The sequence below is a fragment of the Cryptomeria japonica genome, chromosome 1 (genome assembly GCF_030272615.1).
Source record: "Cryptomeria japonica chromosome 1, Sugi_1.0, whole genome shotgun sequence".
In the NCBI taxonomy this organism is placed as follows: domain Eukaryota; kingdom Viridiplantae; phylum Streptophyta; class Pinopsida; order Cupressales; family Cupressaceae; genus Cryptomeria; species Cryptomeria japonica.
The window spans coordinates 520,055,797-520,075,260 of record NC_081405.1 but is presented as its reverse complement, the minus strand read 5'-3'; the positions used below and the strand labels follow the sequence as shown (position 1 = coordinate 520,075,260).

The 19,464-nt window shown below is 37.1% G+C and overlaps 1 protein-coding gene across 1 annotated transcript in view; it reads left to right on the top strand.

Annotated features, from left to right (window-relative positions):
* The window catches only part of LOC131059925 (S-alkyl-thiohydroximate lyase SUR1), a 78,825-nt gene that overhangs the window by 55,215 nt on the left and 4,146 nt on the right, over nt 1-19,464 (top strand). Inside the window, exon 5 of the mRNA XM_057992996.2 lies at nt 12,030-12,089. Within this exon, the coding sequence (XP_057848979.2) occupies nt 12,030-12,089 (60 nt within the window). The remainder of the gene's footprint in view (nt 1-12,029; nt 12,090-19,464) is intronic.

Here is a 19,464-nt window from a genome sequence, read left to right as displayed (position 1 = left end):
TTAATAGACAGAGGCGTTCATGTTCCTTAGATGTTGGTATTCCAGAGGAGGCATGTATTGGTAAAAGGGTAAACTACTCATTTATGAAAACTTTTGATTGTGAACCATTTTTCCATATTGACATAAAAAATCGAACAAATTTTGAGGCTCTAAGAAATACGCTTTCATTGGATATGGAGTTAATGGTCTTGGTTATTGTTTATGGGATTATGAAAATCACAAAATCGTTAGGAGTAGAGATGTCATATTCAATGAGAAGGTCATGTACAAGGATCAGTTGCAAGGAAAGAAACTAGAAAGGAAAACACAAAATATACGGTACTTGATGAAATCCAAAAAAATGTAGTTCCAATAGTGCCAGAAAATCAAAATATTCTTCAAGCTAAGCAACAATAGGTACCTCAAACTCTTGCAAGAAGATCTACAAGGATTAGTAGATCCCCTTAATGATACTCTCCTTCATTATATTATGTTTTATTGATAGATTTTGGTGAACCAAAAAGTTATGAAAAAGTAATGCAGGTAGAAACTAGAAAGAAATGGGAGAAAGGTATAAAAGAGGAAATGGATTTTTTGATTCAAAACTATACTTAGGACTTAGTGTTGACGTGGCTAAAATCGTATTGCTACAACTTTATCCGACCAACGCATAATAGAATGATTCTTGCCGAGTATCCTATCCTCTCTTGTATAAGGAATCCCTAATGCTATTTTAGTTGATCAAAGGGGACAACCTCAAGGTTCCAAATGTCAGGTCATGATTGCTGGATAACTCAACGGTTGATGTGTTTTGTTGGGAGCACAAGGGGCCTTACGTTTACAACAAGTTGGTCTGCATCCTAAGATGCTGCTGGAAAAATAAATGCAAAGGGAAAGGGTTTGGGAGACCTAAAATTGGCAAGATTGGTGTGTGAGTAGACAGATTCAACATAACCAATCCCTGCTTGGTCAGAATAACTCACAACCTCACAAGAACGGTGCAATCTTCAAAGAGACTTAGAAGATTTTTAGACTGTAGCTGCATGCCCAAACACCCAATTTTGGCACAACTTAGACGTTCACCTGCAATTGAACTAAGCACGATTTTAAAGGCTCAGACTAACCATACACAGGGATACACAATCAACATATCCCCAATGGTATGAACCCGAATCCATCAAATACCTGCACACCAAAAGGATCTATCTAACCCGCTGAAGGAAACCATGCAAACAGAATAAAAGCAAGATGATAAACACCAAATCAATGTTCATATATATTGATTTCAGTTGCTATTACAACAATTTCTGCAGTAGTTCTACTCTATTCCTAACTACTAAAATCTAACTTTCTACAAAAAGTCTAACTTGCTCTAACTGTGTAACTCTAAAAATCTAACTAGAATCTAACCCTTTACAATGAGAGGCATCCTGCCTTTGATAGATTTTACAATTTGAACCAGAGGCCAACAGTTCTGATCTGCCTTCTAGAACTTGGCATCTTTAACCCATGCCCATTCAATCCTCACTTATCCCCCCAACCATATTCTTAACTACCGACCACTATTTGGCTTTAATCTGGTCAATCAGGTAGTTGGACATAACTGATCCGTGTTCCTTTGTTTTAAAATATCTTGAACGGGGCCCACAAGCAGTTCTAAACAATAAAGTATTTCAGTTTTTAAACTGATTTTCTGGAATTACTTCCAGCCTTGCATTTCTAACTTTGCACATTTTTAGTGTTCTTTTTCTTTTTGTCTTCAATCTTGCTGGTTTAGGTGGTGGTGTGCTTCCCCATGCTTCATCGCTTTGACCTTGCGCTCCGCAGTGCGTTCTTTATCTTCGTGATCAGGTCCTCAATTTGCATTTTAGGTCATTACTTTAGCCATTCCGACGCTGTCGATTGTAATCTGCAAACAATCAATTTCACTTTGCATTAATTATTTTGAAAAATTAAGTAAATTAATTCAACAAATATTTTATTTTCAAATGTCCTTTGTGAAATTAAGGTTTGAATGGCGACTTTAATTTTCCTCTAGCAGGATGCGATTTTCATTTGATCCTAAACGTCTCCCTTGAGCGATTTTAGGTTGAACATTGTATCACTTAGAAATTCGGGTTCTTTTGATGTTTTGAGAGATTTAAATTTAAAACACCCTTTCAAGTTCGGCTAATCTAACCTCTCTGCGCGATTTCGTCTGGTAGGTGAATGATTTGTTTTAAATCGCAATACCCCCTTGTGAATTTCGGCCTATTACCTGCGAGATTTTAGTTTTCTCACATTCCCCCTCAAAATGCCTAACCTTTACCTACTATAAAATTCAGACACTTTTTGAACGATATTAGTCTTTTAGTTTCCTCGGGCAAATGAGACGAAAGCGTGAACTTGGACGTTTTTTAACCTTTCCGCTAATGGGCTCATTTTGTGCGGTTTGAACCTTTCTTTCATTTTTGGCCAAATAAGTCATTTGGTGAGATTTGGAGGTTTTAGTTCATTTTTGGCTTTTTAGGTTAAAATACTACTTAGATGATTTTAAAATGTCTCCCTCTTGCCTTCAATATTTCGGCTAATTTAGTCAAATTGCGCAACTTAGACGTTTCTGATTTTCGGCGTTCCTGGTGACTTTGTAAAAAAACGCGAATGAGTCTCTTGGCTTATTTTCGGCCTTTTTGGCCCAAATGGCCGATTTTGGTTTATTGAACACCCTTTGTTAGGTGAAACTTGGGCCATTTGATGTTTTCACGCGACTTTGTTCTTCATCCCGTCTTTCACTTTATGATTTTTCGGGCCTGTGAGAGGGATTGTGCGATTTTGTCTTTGGTCGCGCGACTTGCAATTCCAGCGAAAAATGCCGAACTTCCACTTAAACCCACGACTTCATTTTCGCCCTGCAAATACATTTCGGCCTTTGGAGGCGTTTTGGGTGATTTCTTTTCAGTGACAACTAGGGCTTCAAGTATTTTGCCAAAGATGTGCGATTTTAACTTAGAACATTTTGGCCTTTGGAGGCATTTTGGGTGATTTCTTTTCAGTGATGACTAGGGCTTCAGGTATTTTGCCAAAGATGTGCGATTTTAACTTAGAAAATTTTTGGCCTAAGAGATGGTACTGCGCTACTTTACCTTGCCTTTGGATTTTTTCGTTTTACCCTACAAACTCATGATTTTTGGGAGAAAGCGTGGTTTCGTGTGACTTAGGGTTCAACTTCTTGCAACACGGGCCAAATGGCCAGATTTGTCTTCAAACGCCCTTCTTACTTCGGCAATTAAGTCAGAAATGTGCGATTCTAGGGTATATTCGCCCTTTCTGTAAGTAAAGTCAGGATTAGAAGCAAAATAGTGCGATTTTTTTCCATTCCAACTTGGCTTGGATATTCCTAAAACTCTGACCTTCTGCACAGAAAAGCGAACATTATGTTTTCGCCTTTCTTGGAGAACTTCAAGATTTTGATCGGTGTTGCAAAGCAATATGAAAGGTTTGGACTTCCCTTAGAGTCCTCTCATGCTCGAGTAGACTTCAAAAATTGGGGGTCCCTGTTGTCAACAGGACGGGGATGTGGTGCAATATGCACAACACTTAGTTCAATTCCCTGAAGGTAAAAGAGCATTGCCAAATAAATGCGTTTATAGGCTAAAGGAAGAACATAGAGGCAAAAGAAGATATAAGGCTAGACTTGTGATAAAGGGTTTTTGCACCGAAAAAAAAGGTGTTGATTTTGATGAAATATTTTCTGTTATGTTAAAATCAGAGTTCCCAAACTCGCTGCGAGTCAGGCGAGTTTGCCGAGTTGGCGAGTCGAGCCAAGCTCGGCGATTTTTGCCAACTCGGGACTTGGACTTGGCAAGTTTTGCCCATAACTCGCCGAGTCCGAGCTCCAGGACTCGCGCCGCGACATGTAAAAATTTTGACTTGTAAAAACAAAAAAAAAAGTTTTTTGACATGTTTTTTTTTAATTTCTTTTTCATTTAACCCTAAAAGGTCTTCTAATTGCTAGTTGTGAGAAGAAGAGAGGAAAAGTGAGAGAGAGGAAGGAAAACAAGAGGCCATAGGTTTGCAACCAGCAGGGAAGAAGAGCATCAAGGAGACCACAAATCATATTGGGGAGGCCATAGGCTTGCATTGAGAGCATCAAGGAGTCCATAGCAAGACTTCTGAACTCATTTGAAAGAGGTAAGTGTTAAACTTTGTAGATTTTGTTGGTTTTTTTTGGTATGTTAATGGATTTTTTTCATTTGTTTGTTAAATTTTTTTAGTTTAATAGTTAACTTTCCAAATCTTGAATGTTTTTATATTTTTAGTTCAACTTCAATGAGAGAAGTAGAATAATAGCAAAGTGCAAACCCTACATTTTTTTAGAAAAAAATTGTAAACATGTATTTACAATTTTTTCTTAAAAAAAACTAGGGTTTGCTGATTTTTTTCTATTTGTTTATAACTTTATAAAATTTTCTTATTGCAGCAGCCTTCATGTTTTAAAAACATTCATTTTTCACAATTCTTAAAAAGGATGAGGCTTGGAAATATACTGAAGAGTTTCCTGACAGGCAAAAAAAACAAACAAAATGTTTTTTTTGTACAGGGATTAATTTTGGTGGCATCAATAGATTTAAATACCATTTTGCCGGCATACCTGGCCATGATATTGAGGTATGTAAATTACAAACTGTTGAGGCAAAACGTTTCTGTTATGTCCAATTAGAAACACATGAACAAGAAAAGTTAATTAAGAAGAGGCAATTGGAAGAGTTAAGTGCTACTGGCTCCCATGCACCCGCATCCGCATCCACGTCCGCATCCACATCCGCAGGTTGTGTTGGAGAGGGTTCTTTCATGCCTCCCTTTCGTCCTAGTGCTTCTGTTAGTGCTAGTGCTTCTACTTCTACTCCTCCTAGTGGCACTATTACCTTTGGCCCTAAAGTCCGGAAATCCAGGTTGGATAGTTATTTTGTGCCACGCAGTACTCCTGGGGCACAATGCTCGCTTGAGAGCATGGGTTGGAACAAGGAGGTTCATGATGTTGCAAGAAAACAAATTTGCAAGTTTTGGTACTTTTACAACATTCCATTTATTGCAGCCAGGTAATTCTTTTTGATTTGATTGCTTTAAGTTTAAAAGTAAATTTATAGTTTGAAGCTGAACTCTACTTTGTCTAATCATAATCTATTTGTGACAGGTCTCCTTATTGGCAAGGTATGGTAGATGCCATAACCATTTGTGGTGCGGGGCTTAAAGCCCTTATTGATGCTGAGTTAAGTGGCCCCCTCTTGTTAGAAATGGTTGAGGATATGAAAGTTGAGCTAGAGGACCACCGACAGTCTTGGAGCCAAAAGGGTTGCACCATCATGACAGATGGTTGGACGGATAGGAGGAGTAGAACACTCCTAAATTTTCCTGTTTCCTGCGGAGGTGATTGATCATTCTAATTTCTACTTCCCTAAATGCATTGAATAAATTAAATTTTGATTTGTTGAAACTTGATTTCTCCCACTTCTGCTTAGGGATACGTAAAGGTTGCCCTAGACCTGCTGTGAAAGTATGCTTTGACTTATTTTGTTGATAAGCCATACACTCATGAACATGACACAAGCCATCATCTTTGAGACTACGAGAATCTCTCTTTGTTTTCTCAGTAGGTTTTGAAATAATGTAATATGCAGCCCTGTTTTGCCTTGTTTTTTTTTTTGTGTTTTGCGTTTTGTGTTTTTGCAATTGTTTATAGAAGAAAGAAGAGTGTAGATAATAGAAATACCAGCAGCAATTAAATAACTCAAAAATTGACAATATCTTGGAAATCCACAAGGCTAAAATAACTCAAATTTAATTTCAGAACTGTAGATACAATGTCTATAAAAAATATGAACAATCGAGTTCATGAAATGATATTACAAATGTTTTTCAAGCATACCCATAAAATGCAACAATGAAGAAGACTGATATGGAACTGAAATCTGAAAACTGGCATCAATTGATTTGGACGCCACACTTTGAAGTCACATTTAATGGCCAAGAAATAGATGTCTCTGCGTACGCCAGCCCTAGGCATCCCCAAACAGAAGCACAAACCTCAAAAAACCCAGTCATTCTTCTTCCTAGAATCCCACGTCACTCCTAGACATGTACAACCAGCAAGGGATGATGTATGGCCAGCAAGGGAAGTACAAAATCTCCTCAAATCTGTTGTAACTCACTTAAGTCTGCTGAAATAATCTTTCTATCAATCTGAAATGAGCCCTCTTTAAATCAAGCTGAGAACAACAATCTACAATGCAACCCAATTGTGATTTTTGTATGAACCACCAAGAAATCCTCCAGATTAGGTCTCTCACCAACATGGAAGATGTTGCCTGTATGGGATTTCGTCCTCACAAACCTTCAAGAAGAACAAGCTCCTTGTAATGTCCCCTTCCAACCTGTGATCACTCTTGGTGAAGAATAGCCTATTTTGGAGGCACGTAGGCTATTTTTGGCAAAATTAGGGTTTCCATCTTCCGGGAGGATTTTGAGTGGGAAGTTGATGCAGAGCATCCAAGGAACCCAACCAATAGGGGAGATCTTTCTCCCAACTCACCTATACAATAAGGTGATAACCCTCTAAAACCTCACAGGACTCCTCACAAGGTTATGAGTACTCATAAGGTTATAATACATCAAAACACCCTCATGCTTCTTAGTTCCCTTCCACTCATTGGAACATGCTCAAATAGCCCTCATCAACTTGTATGAATCCAAATCCAAACCCTTCAACATTTAAACACCATAAGTCTCCCTACTAGCCACTCACTCAATGCCATACCCAATTAGGACTCCAAACTCCATTCCAACATACAAAGACTACTCCAACCACATATACTCTTGGAAATTCCTTCAAGGACTTCACAACACTCCTACTCTTGACTCTATACCCACCCAACCCAACATGGTATCCCTTCACTCACAATCAACACACTGCCTATTAGGATAGTCAAACGTGCTTTGGGACAGTCATGTAGTAGACAGGGACAGTCATGTTTGAATGGACTATTATTTTCTTACCGCCCTTTCAGATACAAACTATGAGGATGGGGATCCACCCTACCACACCCTTGACACTCAAACCAACACCCAATCTGCTTCTAAATATGTAAATGCAGTGATTTTCAACACACTGTCAAACTGTGACAGCCAACTCAAAGGGTCAAGACAGTCATAAACTCCCATGGATTAATTGCCTCCCTTGTTCATAACACACTTGGGTCTTGTCAAGGGGTCCTTCACACATCCCTCTCCTCATTTGAAAACCTTCCAAACACCTTCGTTGCCTTTACACCATCCAAACTCATGCACACACTGTGTTCTCAGACTGAGACAGTGAATTTCAGTCCTTTTCCTTCATGATTGCATGTGCCAAAACGAACATGGAGTCCCTGCAAAAAAAAATAAACAATGGCCTTGAACTCGTGATTTTTCCCTCTCGGGTTACCCTAGATCAGGGTTTAAACAGTTTTTACAAAAAATAAGATATCTCTTTCAACACACTGTCAAACTGTGACAGCCAACTCAAAGGGTCAAGACAGTCATAAACTCCCATGGATTAATTGCCTTCCTTGTTCATAACACACTTGGGTCTTGTCAAGGGGTCCTTCACACATCCCTCTCCTCATTTAAAAACCTTCCAAACACCTTCGTTGCCTTTACACCATCCAAACTCATGCACACACTGTGTTCTCAGACTGAGACAGTGAATTTCAGTCCTTTTCCTTCATGATTGCATGTGCCAAAACGAACATGGAGTCCCTGCAAAAAAAAAGTAAACAATGGCCTTGAACTCATGATTTTTCCCTCTCGGGTTACCCTAGATCAGGGTTTAAACAGTTTTTACAAAAAATAAGATATCTCTTCCAATTCTTAATGAAATCAAATGCCACAAAAGACAAATTAAATTAGATTCGCCCTCCTTCAATGCACAATCAACTCCAGGGGTGGATCAATGCATTTTAATGGTGAATAATGAGTTTGAAATTTTATTGATTGTCTTCTTCCCTAATACACATCAACCTTTACTCAGGCTGTGGAAAGGCTTATTTAAAGGTCTTCATGCCTTCCCCAATGGTTAGAACCAGCATTTGATCTTTCATTACTAACCAACACCTAATCACCCCTTTAAACACAAAAAGTTGCATTGAGCAATTTTTGACATTATTGACAACTTTGGCTAACTTTAATCCTAGACCCAACCTAGGACTTCAATGACTCAACAATGACACAAATAGGTCCAAATAGGTCCATAAGACCCTTACATAACATCAAACATCATACTTGACCTATTGAGACATATTTTCCACATTAGGTCAATTTTGTCAATATGTGCCAACATGGCCCCCATTAGGACTCAACATACAAACCATTAGTCTCAATGACCTTATTACATCATATATGGACTTATTACATCTCATATGGCCTTTCAAGACCTTATTACAACTTTCATACTTCAAAACACAAAAGATTCAAAATTTGCCTCATAGAGGCTTGATGGTAGCCTAGGTGCTCCTGCACCAAAAGCAATTGGAGTTTGGGACTTCTGATGGTGGAGTTAGTCTGGGTTTTTAGAGAGCTTCGTAGTGGTGATACATGCATCGCGTTCAGTTGAGGTTTGCATACTTACTATTTTTAGTAAGTAGGTTTAGAATAACACATTTTTCAGGGTTTTTCAGGAGTTTTCCAACAGTATGACATGCAACTTCATCTGACTATTCTTTAGTGGACTTACTATTTTTAGTAAGTAACAGTTGGTCCCGGTTTGTGCCCTAATAGAGCTGTGAGTCACTTACTATTTTTAGTAAGTATGATTTTTAGGGTTTTAGTTGAGCCAGGCAGCATCGGCTATATTTGGCAGTCTTATGGGATAACTCAGTGACTTAGTTCTATTTCTGGCAGGCAGAGTTAAGTTCAAACTGCAGTTAATTGGACTTAGTCATTTAAATGACTTAAGTTAATATTTTATTTTGGTGTCATATTCTATTGTTGATATAATTGTGTTATTTTGGCAACATATTTGAGAAATATTTAGCAAGAACTTTAGCCTATGGTTAGAGTATTTTGATGCCACTATGGAGAAATAAGGGGGTTGAATTTAAAGATAAATTTATCTTATATTATGCCTTCACTGGAGTTGGACACCCACTTGGGAATAGACTAATGTTTTTATTTTTTAAAATTCTAAGTGTCCTTTTGCTTTTGGCGCCCATACGTGAAATGAAGTTTCATTTCATTTGGTGATGAATTTGAAGTGAATTTGGTGAACTTTATTCTATAAATACAGGGCGTGGGGCTTCATTTTGGCAGCTTAGAACATTTTACATCGTTATGCTGTCGGATTGACTCCAGACAATCTTCGAGGGTGAATACCTCCTAGGGTTTTTGGCAGACTTCGAGTGTGAGACATCACTCCTAGTTGTGGTTGGATCTTTGAAATGCTTGGTTCAATTTTTGTGGGCATTGTTTTGTTTGGAAGCTGATTTTGGGGCGATTTCTACCTCAGAAGGGCGAGTTTTTTGGTGTGGTGTGTGATTTTTCAAGGAGGTCGTACCATCTTGCTGGCCGTACCTTCCTTGCTGGTCGTATTTCTTGGTTTGTGTGCTGCTGGGCGTGTTTGGTGTGTTGGTGTGGGCGATTGGTGGCGTGTGTTCAATGTTTGCTTGCTTCTTTGGGCAGTGTGCGAGTTTCCAGTGTTGCTGAAGCTTCATTGGAGAGATCTTCATTGGGTTTGCTATGGTTCCTGGTGGCTGTTGTGAAGTTGCAGCAGGCTGTTTTCTGTAACAGCAGATTGGTATAGTGGTTTCTTATATTTTGTGTTGTACTTTTCTCATAGTTCAGTTTTTGTAGTAGCTTGTAACTTCTTATTCTCTTCTATCTCATATGATGTTTATTGTAAAGCTGAATGGTAGTACCATTAGCTGTTTCTATTTGCTTTCCTCTTTGTAATTCCCACTGCACAAGTGGAAGAGGCTGGCCTGGCCGCCTTCAGTGATTGTAATTTTGTTTTGTAACTGTCCTCCCGTTGAATAAGCGGTGGAGTCGATTGTAATGTTGTCCTCCCGCTGAATAAGCGGTGGAGTTGATAATCATTTTATTTCTAGTCCTCCTGCTGCATAAGCGCGGCTGCAGAAGCGGGAGAGTGATTGCTATTTTAAGTGTTTGCTTTGTTCCTGGTAGATTTCCGCCAGGAAGTTTATGAGATTCCATTTCCCACCGGATAAGCAGAAGGGGCTGGCTTGCCGCACAAATTTGTAATCAATTTCAGTTTTCAAGCATCTAACGATCCCCTCAACACTATATGCTCTCACCCTCCCAGATTGGGCTCTCAGTGATCAAAAGGTGGAAAGGGTTACTTTCAACAGCATTGAGATTTTCTTTCCTAGCCTTAACGGGTGCTTGAAGTGTTTGCTGTGTTTAAAAATTAAAAAAATTATTGGGGATATTACACTCATCCAACAAAGAATATCAAAATATCAAATCTAGCATACCAAATGAACTCCACAAATTTACTTATATATCCCTCCAAAAGGCTACGCCTCTCTCCTCCTTTGCCTTTCAGTTTTAATTTAAAATCACTTTTATCTCCCCAATGTGGTGTCCAAGTCCCAAAAAGGCCCCATTCAATTAAATAAAACATTTTCACTTTAATACTGGGTGCCATATAGTCCTTTTATTCAAAAAATTAAAATAACGATAAAGTTAAATCTTTAACTTTATTAATTAATAACTCATTGTTATTTAATTTAAAACCACTGGACTATATCACATATCAAGATAACACCAAAAACCATATCCACCGACTATACTTAAAATAGTAATGCTGACAACTAGCTCAATCGGTGCCCGAAATTGACTTACTAAAAATAGTAAGAAACTCTACCAAATTTACTCCAGATTAGGGCGTTACACACATCATAACCACTAGAATTCAAATAGACATCTGATACTACCAACCAGTTGGATAAGCTATCACCAAGATTTCCCTAACCCTAACTCATTAGCCTATAGGAACTTGTTGAATAAGCGAATGATCCACCATACTGAACTTGTTAGGAAGGGGACATTACAAATAACTTGGATGTCTTGCAAGGGGAGTGTCATGAATGGCCCTCAAAATTTTCTCCTTCCAATTGCGAGAGTTATCTAAGCTAGGTGGTTTTTCATCTTCTATTTGTAACACTTTCACGTGCACCTTTTCCAATGAAATATTTTTGTTAGAAAAAAAAATTGGAATTTACAGAAATCATAATGAATGAACTTCAATGATGTCCATCCATGTTTTCATGGCCACCTTACATTTGATGATCTTTTGATCTTATAAAACCAGTTAGTATATTTGAATGTTTTAGGCGACCAAGAAGCTGTTTTGCAACCTTTTTGTTTGATTAATTAGTGAGGGTTCTATTGGGGCCCTCTCCCTTGGAAATTTGACTATACAAGATGTCGAACAAGAACTATCACAACAAGACTTTTGGATTCTTTCCACCAGATCTAAGCATATAAGAGGTAATTTTTTATATTTTTGCTATATTTCTGACTTGAAACCAAAGTCAAATCCATCTCTGCTAAAAAGTCCAAATATTGTGGCTCGTTTGACATAAGAATCTATTGTTGCTCCCTAGAAGGGTCCTGCCCTTATTCAAACAGATAAATGGCTCTAAGGAAACATGTGGAGGTTGACTTGTAGTCTCCATATTAAGGCATGGAATTGGATCTCTCTTCTTTGTCTTTTTCTTTTTTCATTTTGTGTGTTATCTTTTGTAGGTAAATGTGGTGGAACTGCAATGGATGACATTGCATGATTCTAAACTGTAGGGTAAAATAAAATTACACTTAGTCAATTCTTTTTACTTTGGTGCTAAAAATGTTTAGCTAATGTTGATAGGAACTTTTTTCAATTGACTAAATTATATAGTGATGAAATTTTTGGTCAAGAATTATGATTTAAAGTGATTCTTATCACTGCTTAAAGTCAAAATTAAATTTCGGTTGTTTCCTATTATTAAATTTTCTTATAAGACTTGCTTGTTGTGCAGGTAATTGAAGGGTTAAAAAATATTTTGAATGTATCTGATAGTCCATCCACATATGCTCAGGTAATTCAGTCCACTTTGTTCTTTTGAATTCTCTTTTTTTTTCCGGTGGAAGTTGGAATACAACATGAATTCTGTTTTTGAAACCCTACCAAAGGACATCAAATCTGTCAATTTAAAAAATACAGAGATAAAAATCATGGAGCATGGTACTTACTTAATCAGTAGGGAATCTAGGGATAACAATTTCTATTGTTGAGCATGGATGTAATTGTCATTGCACAATAAATACATGTAACATAGAATGCATTTCCTCTTGTTGCCTGAGAGTGCACTTCTAAAGGAGAAGGGGAAATTGGGTTCAGATAATCTAGACTCTAATGTGAAGGAGCACCATTGGCAGCCAAAAAGGTAGTTGGTGTTTTCTGTTAGGTGCTCAGCAATTTCGGGTACTGCATTGCCTAATGTTGCTGTAGATATGACATATATCAAGAGGAGTTTTGGTAGATCATAGGGGAACTACTTCCTTTTGGATGGCAATATTTACAGTTCTTAAAGGAAATTTTTATCCTTGGCAACTTAAGTCTAGAAAGCCATACTAGAAACTAGGAATATGAAGGCCTAGGAAACGGATGATAAGTCATAACTGGATGTTTTTGGGTTGATCTTTAATTGCTCAAATTTTTTTTGAGAATATTTAGAAAAACATACCTTGGAAAAGCTAATGTTTGATTATGCTACCTCCTGCAGTAACTCCAGGAATTATGCTTATTGTGCTGTCAAAAGAAATTAAAACACATTTCATTTAACCATAATTCAAGTTATAATAATGAAATAACAACATTATTGTAGCCATACGATTTTCTTTTTGGTATCGAGTAATCCTTAAGAGTCAAATTCTTAAAATTCCTTGTTTTGTAAACCATACTTGAACCCTTTTCATGACAATCAAAATTGTTTTTGTGATCTATCCCTTCGAAGAGATGACCAATTTAGCCTATTTGATTCTTGTAGGCTAATTTCAAGATATTAGGGTATAAATTAAATTAATTAATTAATGTTGCCACTAAAGTAATGTTTATGGATAGCTTTATTTTAATTAATTGAATAAAGTGGCTCAAATGAAATTAAAAGGAAATATTAAAAGTCACTATATTAATGTGCTTTTATGAAAATTATTAAGCAGGAAGTTAAAATCCCCTTCAAGAATATTATAAGGAAAATACAAAAAGAAGAATCGGGAGCTCATTTGGACATGCGATGTTATTTTTCTTTATTGTGGATTTGGAGCTTCTTGTTGGAGCAAAATCCTAGGATGGAAATACTAAGTGAAATCAATTTCAGTGATGAAATATCTTCCTTAGCTGATTTTAGGTGGAATCACATAGGTTTCACTCTTGGATTGAACGATTTATATAATTTGTGAAGTCTTCTAGGTAAGACAAATTATCAAAATGTTTTATTGGATTGAAGTGATTGAGGATTAGATGACATGGAATGAGTTTTCAGTTAGGTGTGATCTTGATAGGAACTGAGTGTGGGAGTTTGTGACAAATTTGGGTAATCGATATTTTCTATGCTGGCTGCCATTGCCATTCAGTGCTGGGCGTGTGAGTGGGAAATGCAAATCGAGGGTTTTAATGGCACTATAAGTCATTCATAGAGTGGTGTTGGAAGTTTATTGACTGAATGGTGACTACTAACAGGTGGACGTGGGTATGACTATTGCTGGATGCCTATGTTACAAGCTGAAAGGGAACGAATTTTACTATTTGCTAGGTGATTGAGGGTAGTGTGAGGTGACAAATTTGGGTAATCGATATTTGCTATGCTGGCTGCCATTGCCATTCAGGGCTGGGCGTGTGAGTGGGAAATGCAAATCGAGGGTTTTAATGGCACTATAAGTCATTCATAGAGTGGTGTTGGAAGTTCATTGACTGATTAGTGACTACTAACAGGTGGACGTGGGTATGACTATTGCTGGATACCTATGTTACAAGCTGAAAGGGAACAAATTTTACTATTTGCTGGGTGATTGAGGGTAGTGTGAGGTTTCAGCCAGCTAGTGTTAAGTTTCCATAGTGGTTGGCTGGAATTTTGGACCTGTGGTGTGTAGTTTTTGAGCTCTGACATCTCAGGTGAAGACCTTTGTGGGAATAGCTATACTTGTAGCCCATACAAAGTGGGCAATTTCTACTGTAGCTAAATCTTAAACATTAAATCTTCTGTTGAGAAAGGTCAGAAATTCATAAATGTTTCATTTGTAATCTGCTGTTCATTGTAGCTGTCTTTTATGTGAATCTTGAAATTGTTACTCTTTGTTCAAGTGCAAGTTGTTTGCTATATGGTCATCGACACATGTATGTGTGCTTATGCAACAATCAATTATCTTGAAATCCATGAAAATAAATAACATAAACATATCATTCAGTAAATAGTTTAATGATTTGCATATGAATTGTTCAACAAAATGTCTATTCAGTAAACTTGTGAAAAAGGGTGAAAATATTGGCATAGAATTAGCAAGGGTCTTTACAATGGTATCAGAGCAAGCGATCTTGCCAACCTGGAGGGTTATGAGACAAGTAATGTTCAAAATTGATCAATGAATCTAGAAGATATAGAGTTTATCACTTACAAAAGGAGAAAACATCTTCTTAGTTCAGATTTCAAAGGAGAGGAAAGTATAGGTGATAGACATAAACAACAAAACCCTAGTACCATGGAGATTTTAAATGATTTAGCTAGAGGACAAGAGTAGTTGGTTCAGCTAATGACTCAAATAATGCAAATGATGAATAACAAATATCAGGGTGGGCATGGAAATAATGGCAACCATGGAGAGAGGAGAAACACTAATATTCTGGCAAACAACTCTAGGACAGCCAACAAAACTACTCCTACACTTTTAATGCTTCAATTCTTAGAGGCACCACCAAGAGATCAAGTAGGTCAGTAGGGAGGTGGTGAACGTTGGGTAGATTGTTTAAGGGAGTATGAAACTTTGGGGGATAAATTTCATGCAGCTATGCCCTTAGTTGATTTTTGTTAGGTCAAATATAGAAACAAACCAAGATGAGATAGGGGACATAGGTCTAATTAGGATTTGTAGTGTTAGGTGGGTAAATTGACCTTTCCTAGCTTTCATGGTTCTAGTAGATGCATTGCACGTTCATGGTTGCAATAATTACATACATACATTCAACTTAATCCTATGCTAGAAGTTGAGGGCATCAAGTATGCCACACTTCATTTGGATGCAGAGGTTGATGAGTGGTGGTGCCATGGGTTGGTGACTTGGGTCATGCTAGTATCACATCTTGTGTTGACTTTAAACAAAGGTTGATTGATAGATTTGATGGGAAGGTTCTTGAATTGCATTTTAGGGAGTTGACATAGTTGAGACATATGTGGTGAGTTGACTCTTACATATTAGAGTTCCAGAATCTCTCGGTCATGGTTATAGACATTTTCGAGCATAGGTTGATTGTTCTGTTTATGGAGGGATTGACAAAACCTCTTCAAGATTGGGTCAAAGCATTTGATTTAAATAGTTTATAAGATGCCATCAAATGGGCTTGTAACATGGAGAGTTTACCTCCTAAAAACAAATTTCAGCCCAAGTCATTCCTACCAAAGAAGATAATAAACCCTTCCAAAGAGGAACAACTTGGATGATGAGGCTAGAAATGAATTATGCAAGAAAAAGTCATGTTTTTGTTGCAAGGAACCTTGGGTGTTTGGTCATAGGTGTATGGGGAAAGGTAAGGTTCATTACACAGAGGTGGTTTGAGATGATGAAGAAGAGAAGGTATTGTTGACGTGGCTAAAGTCATGTTGCTACAACTCTCTCCAATCAACGCAGAATAGAATGCTAAGTATCCTATCCTCTCTTGAGATAAGGAAATCCCTAATGCTGTTTTAGTTGATCAATGGGGACGACCTCAAGGTTTCGATTGTCAGGTCTTGACTGCAGGATAGCTCAACAGTTGATGTGTTTTGCTGGAAACACAAAGGGGACTTACGGTTAGATAGAATTGGTTTTGTTCGCACAGGTTCCCTAAGATCCTACAGTTTTGATTTCATCCAATTTCGCTTTAATACGATGCTGTTCAGATTTCAACTCTGGTAAAAAAAAGGGAAAAAGGAAGGGAAAAGAGGGAGAAAATGCCTAATTAATCTAACCTAAAAATAACACCTTCAAGCTGATAGACAAAAATCTTGCAATAATCAAATTTTATTTTGCCAGCAATTCGCACAACTACATAAAATTGATGCAATCTCCAAAGGGGAAACAAATTTTCAAGTTTTTAAACATAAACATTGAATTTGAGAGATTCATACATTCCATGTTCAAAAACCGAACTAAGCATATTAATAAGTTCAGACTAACCATGCAGAGGAACTGGCAATCAGCCAATCCTTAATGGTATGAACGAAGATTTCTATCAGATATCAACTTGCACATTATTTTGTAAAGCAAAATGCATACATAAATTCAAAGAGTGAAGAAATAGACCATGCACTCACATGAAACAGTAACAACTTCAATTTCCATTAAGTCTGAATATATTTCTGCAGAGCTTTTGCAACAATCCACAATTTATTACTAAAATAAGAGAGGAACCAGCCTTCTTATATAGACCTTCAAAATAGATGAATGGCTAGGATTATATTCTACAAATGGCCTAGATTCATCCCGTGAAACATGACTGCCCATACCCATAAATGGAAAACAAAATATCACCACCAACCATAAAGTAACTAATAACTACCAACTACCAAACATAAAGCTGCTCCAGAAAGTGCACTTGCACGGAGCTCAAAAATTTACAATGACTTTGGTAGTTGGAAAGAAACTTTATGTTGAAAAAGTGCAATTAGAATTTGAAAGAAACAAATATTCTCAAGAAAGCACTTTTTTCTTCCCCGAGGTGGACTTTTTCTCCAAAAATTCATCTTCCTCATGCAAGTAACCTTTCTAGATGTCTTGGTGTGCCGCACGTTCTTCCCGAACATAATCTTAAAATTTTATACAAACAAGGAACAATTCCTCATTAGAGGGAAAAGGAGGATTGCACATTTTGAACTGTGTGCCTTCAAGATGAGAGTCGACTATCCCTAGCCACTCGTGCCAATCCGATTGTTGATCTTCGAAGCGCAATATGTTTGTATGCAGCTTGCTGATGCACTCTATGTCCTTCACAAAGTATGCAGTTTTATCGGGCTTCAACTTGACATTCCATTGTGATACTACATCAGCATCCTCCATGGTATCCGTCCAGCCAATGGCCAATGTCTTATGGATATTTTCACCGCCATTTTCGATATGGGATAAGTCCATCTCACATTCCTCCTGAATTTTCCTGACGATATCCACCATGTCCATCTTCATGCTGACGATCCAATACCACTCTTTCAAAGTATTGACATTATAGGGATCCGAGATAGAATGTAGTGCCAGAATCCAAGTGTGAGTCCAGAAAAGAGCCCTCATGAGTGGTTGAGCTAAGACAACCACTTTCTGAATTTTGGCGTACTCCCTTTGTACCTCTTGTTGGTTGAAAATTTTGTACACTTCGGGAAATATACAAAATTGTGGTTTCAACCACAGTGTGTGAGTAAAACTCTCCTAATTAAGGGAAGGCTCCCCCTATCTAACTATAACTTTAAAATAAAATGGGATGAGACAACAGTCTTTCTTCTTCTTTCAAGAAAGGCAATATCTTTTTCTCTTCACAGAAAAGTGATAGCGATTTGATATAAAATAGCAGTAACAACTTTTGAAATGAAATTAGAGAAAGGAAATGAAGTTTCCTGAAAGCTCAAAGACTTCCATCACTTCCTTCGGGACGAGACAACAATATCAAGCTCAAAGTCTTGTTATGTGAAGTCCTATCTACCCTTTTCTATACTAATTCTATTAAGAACAAATTATAACAGCACAAAGACTGAAATATCTTATTCTTTCTACGCAAGACAACAAGAACAAGTGTGAGCTCAAAGACTCACAGCTAGTTCTCACAAAATCTACTTCTAAACTTTGTTAAGAACAAGTGTAAGCACAAAGTCTTACAACTTTTCCCAATAGAACTTCTACTTTAACCAAATTAATCTCCAATACTTACAGCTCAAAGACTGCAAATCAGATTCGATTAAGTTCTCAAAGAAACACTTGCAAGAAAGGTAATATGGAACACAAACTCAAGAATGTAGCACAAAGGCTCAAAGCTTGAGCAATTTTCTTCTATTCCTTTCAATTCTTCAATTCACACATAAAAGCTCAAAGACTTCTTTGCTGCAAATTTGGCAGAGTTTTTGCTTGCTTTCTAAAAGATAAAAATTACAATAGACCCCCTCAAGTATTTATAGGAGAGGAGTCATGAGAAAAAGGTGGGAGGATCTCAACTAACTTGAGAAATTCTCTCAACCACCAAGACTTATTCAATAACTAACTTTGACTTATTCCAACTACAATCCTAACTGAAAACAACTTGTAGTTGCCTTACATGTAATTACAAGAGTGCAAGTAATGACTTAACCTTATTCAGTGTGGTTTACGGAAAATTGAAATCTATGATATATTTGATCAAGAGAATGCCACCTCAGGGTTATTAACATACCACAATTTAAAAAGAAATTGCTTATAAATAAAAAATATATAAAAGAGCCAACATGTCAAACATATTTACAGGAATTTTTATATTTATTGGGAATCTTGTACATTTTTACCTTAAAAGCAAACATAAAAACAATTCCTCCCACAAATATGTGTTGGAAAATAGTACTCCGCATCTTGGGATTTTGAAAATTCTTACCTGGTGATCCCACACAACAAATGATTTAGGAAGGTCATAGATGATAGCAATGGTGTCCTATGGGAAAAAATTCCTCCATCTTCTTGTTGTGTATAGTTTATTTTATATTGCATTGCAGACTACCCTTCAGAACCTTCTGGATGTAATTAATATTTTTGCTGGGAAGGGTTAGTATGTAGAAGTGGAATCAATGATAGTTGCAGCAATAAGATGGTGAAGGATGCTGGTATTTTCTTTAAGAAGTCTGTTTTATGGTGAAATTTGAATTCCATTAAGGATTTAGGGTCATAGTGAAAACCTAAGTTGGTATTTACCATATGTAGTTCTGACATATGAATTTGCGTAGTGAAGACTTGCATAGATTTAGCATTGTTCTGTTTGTGCTTACTGAACATGTGTGTGGTTTTGGTGGAGTGATTATGCTCAAATATTGTTCCACTTCCATCAATAAGAAAATTTTAGAGTTTATTTGGTCATTGCTTGATTCATTACCATTGGCAGTTTTGAATTTTTTTAATGTGGTTGTCACTAGATATCCCAACTTGTCTAGTTCCTTTCACTTTAAATCCTTTGGAGGTTGATTGTTCTATTTTAAATATCTTTAAAGATACATCCCAGAT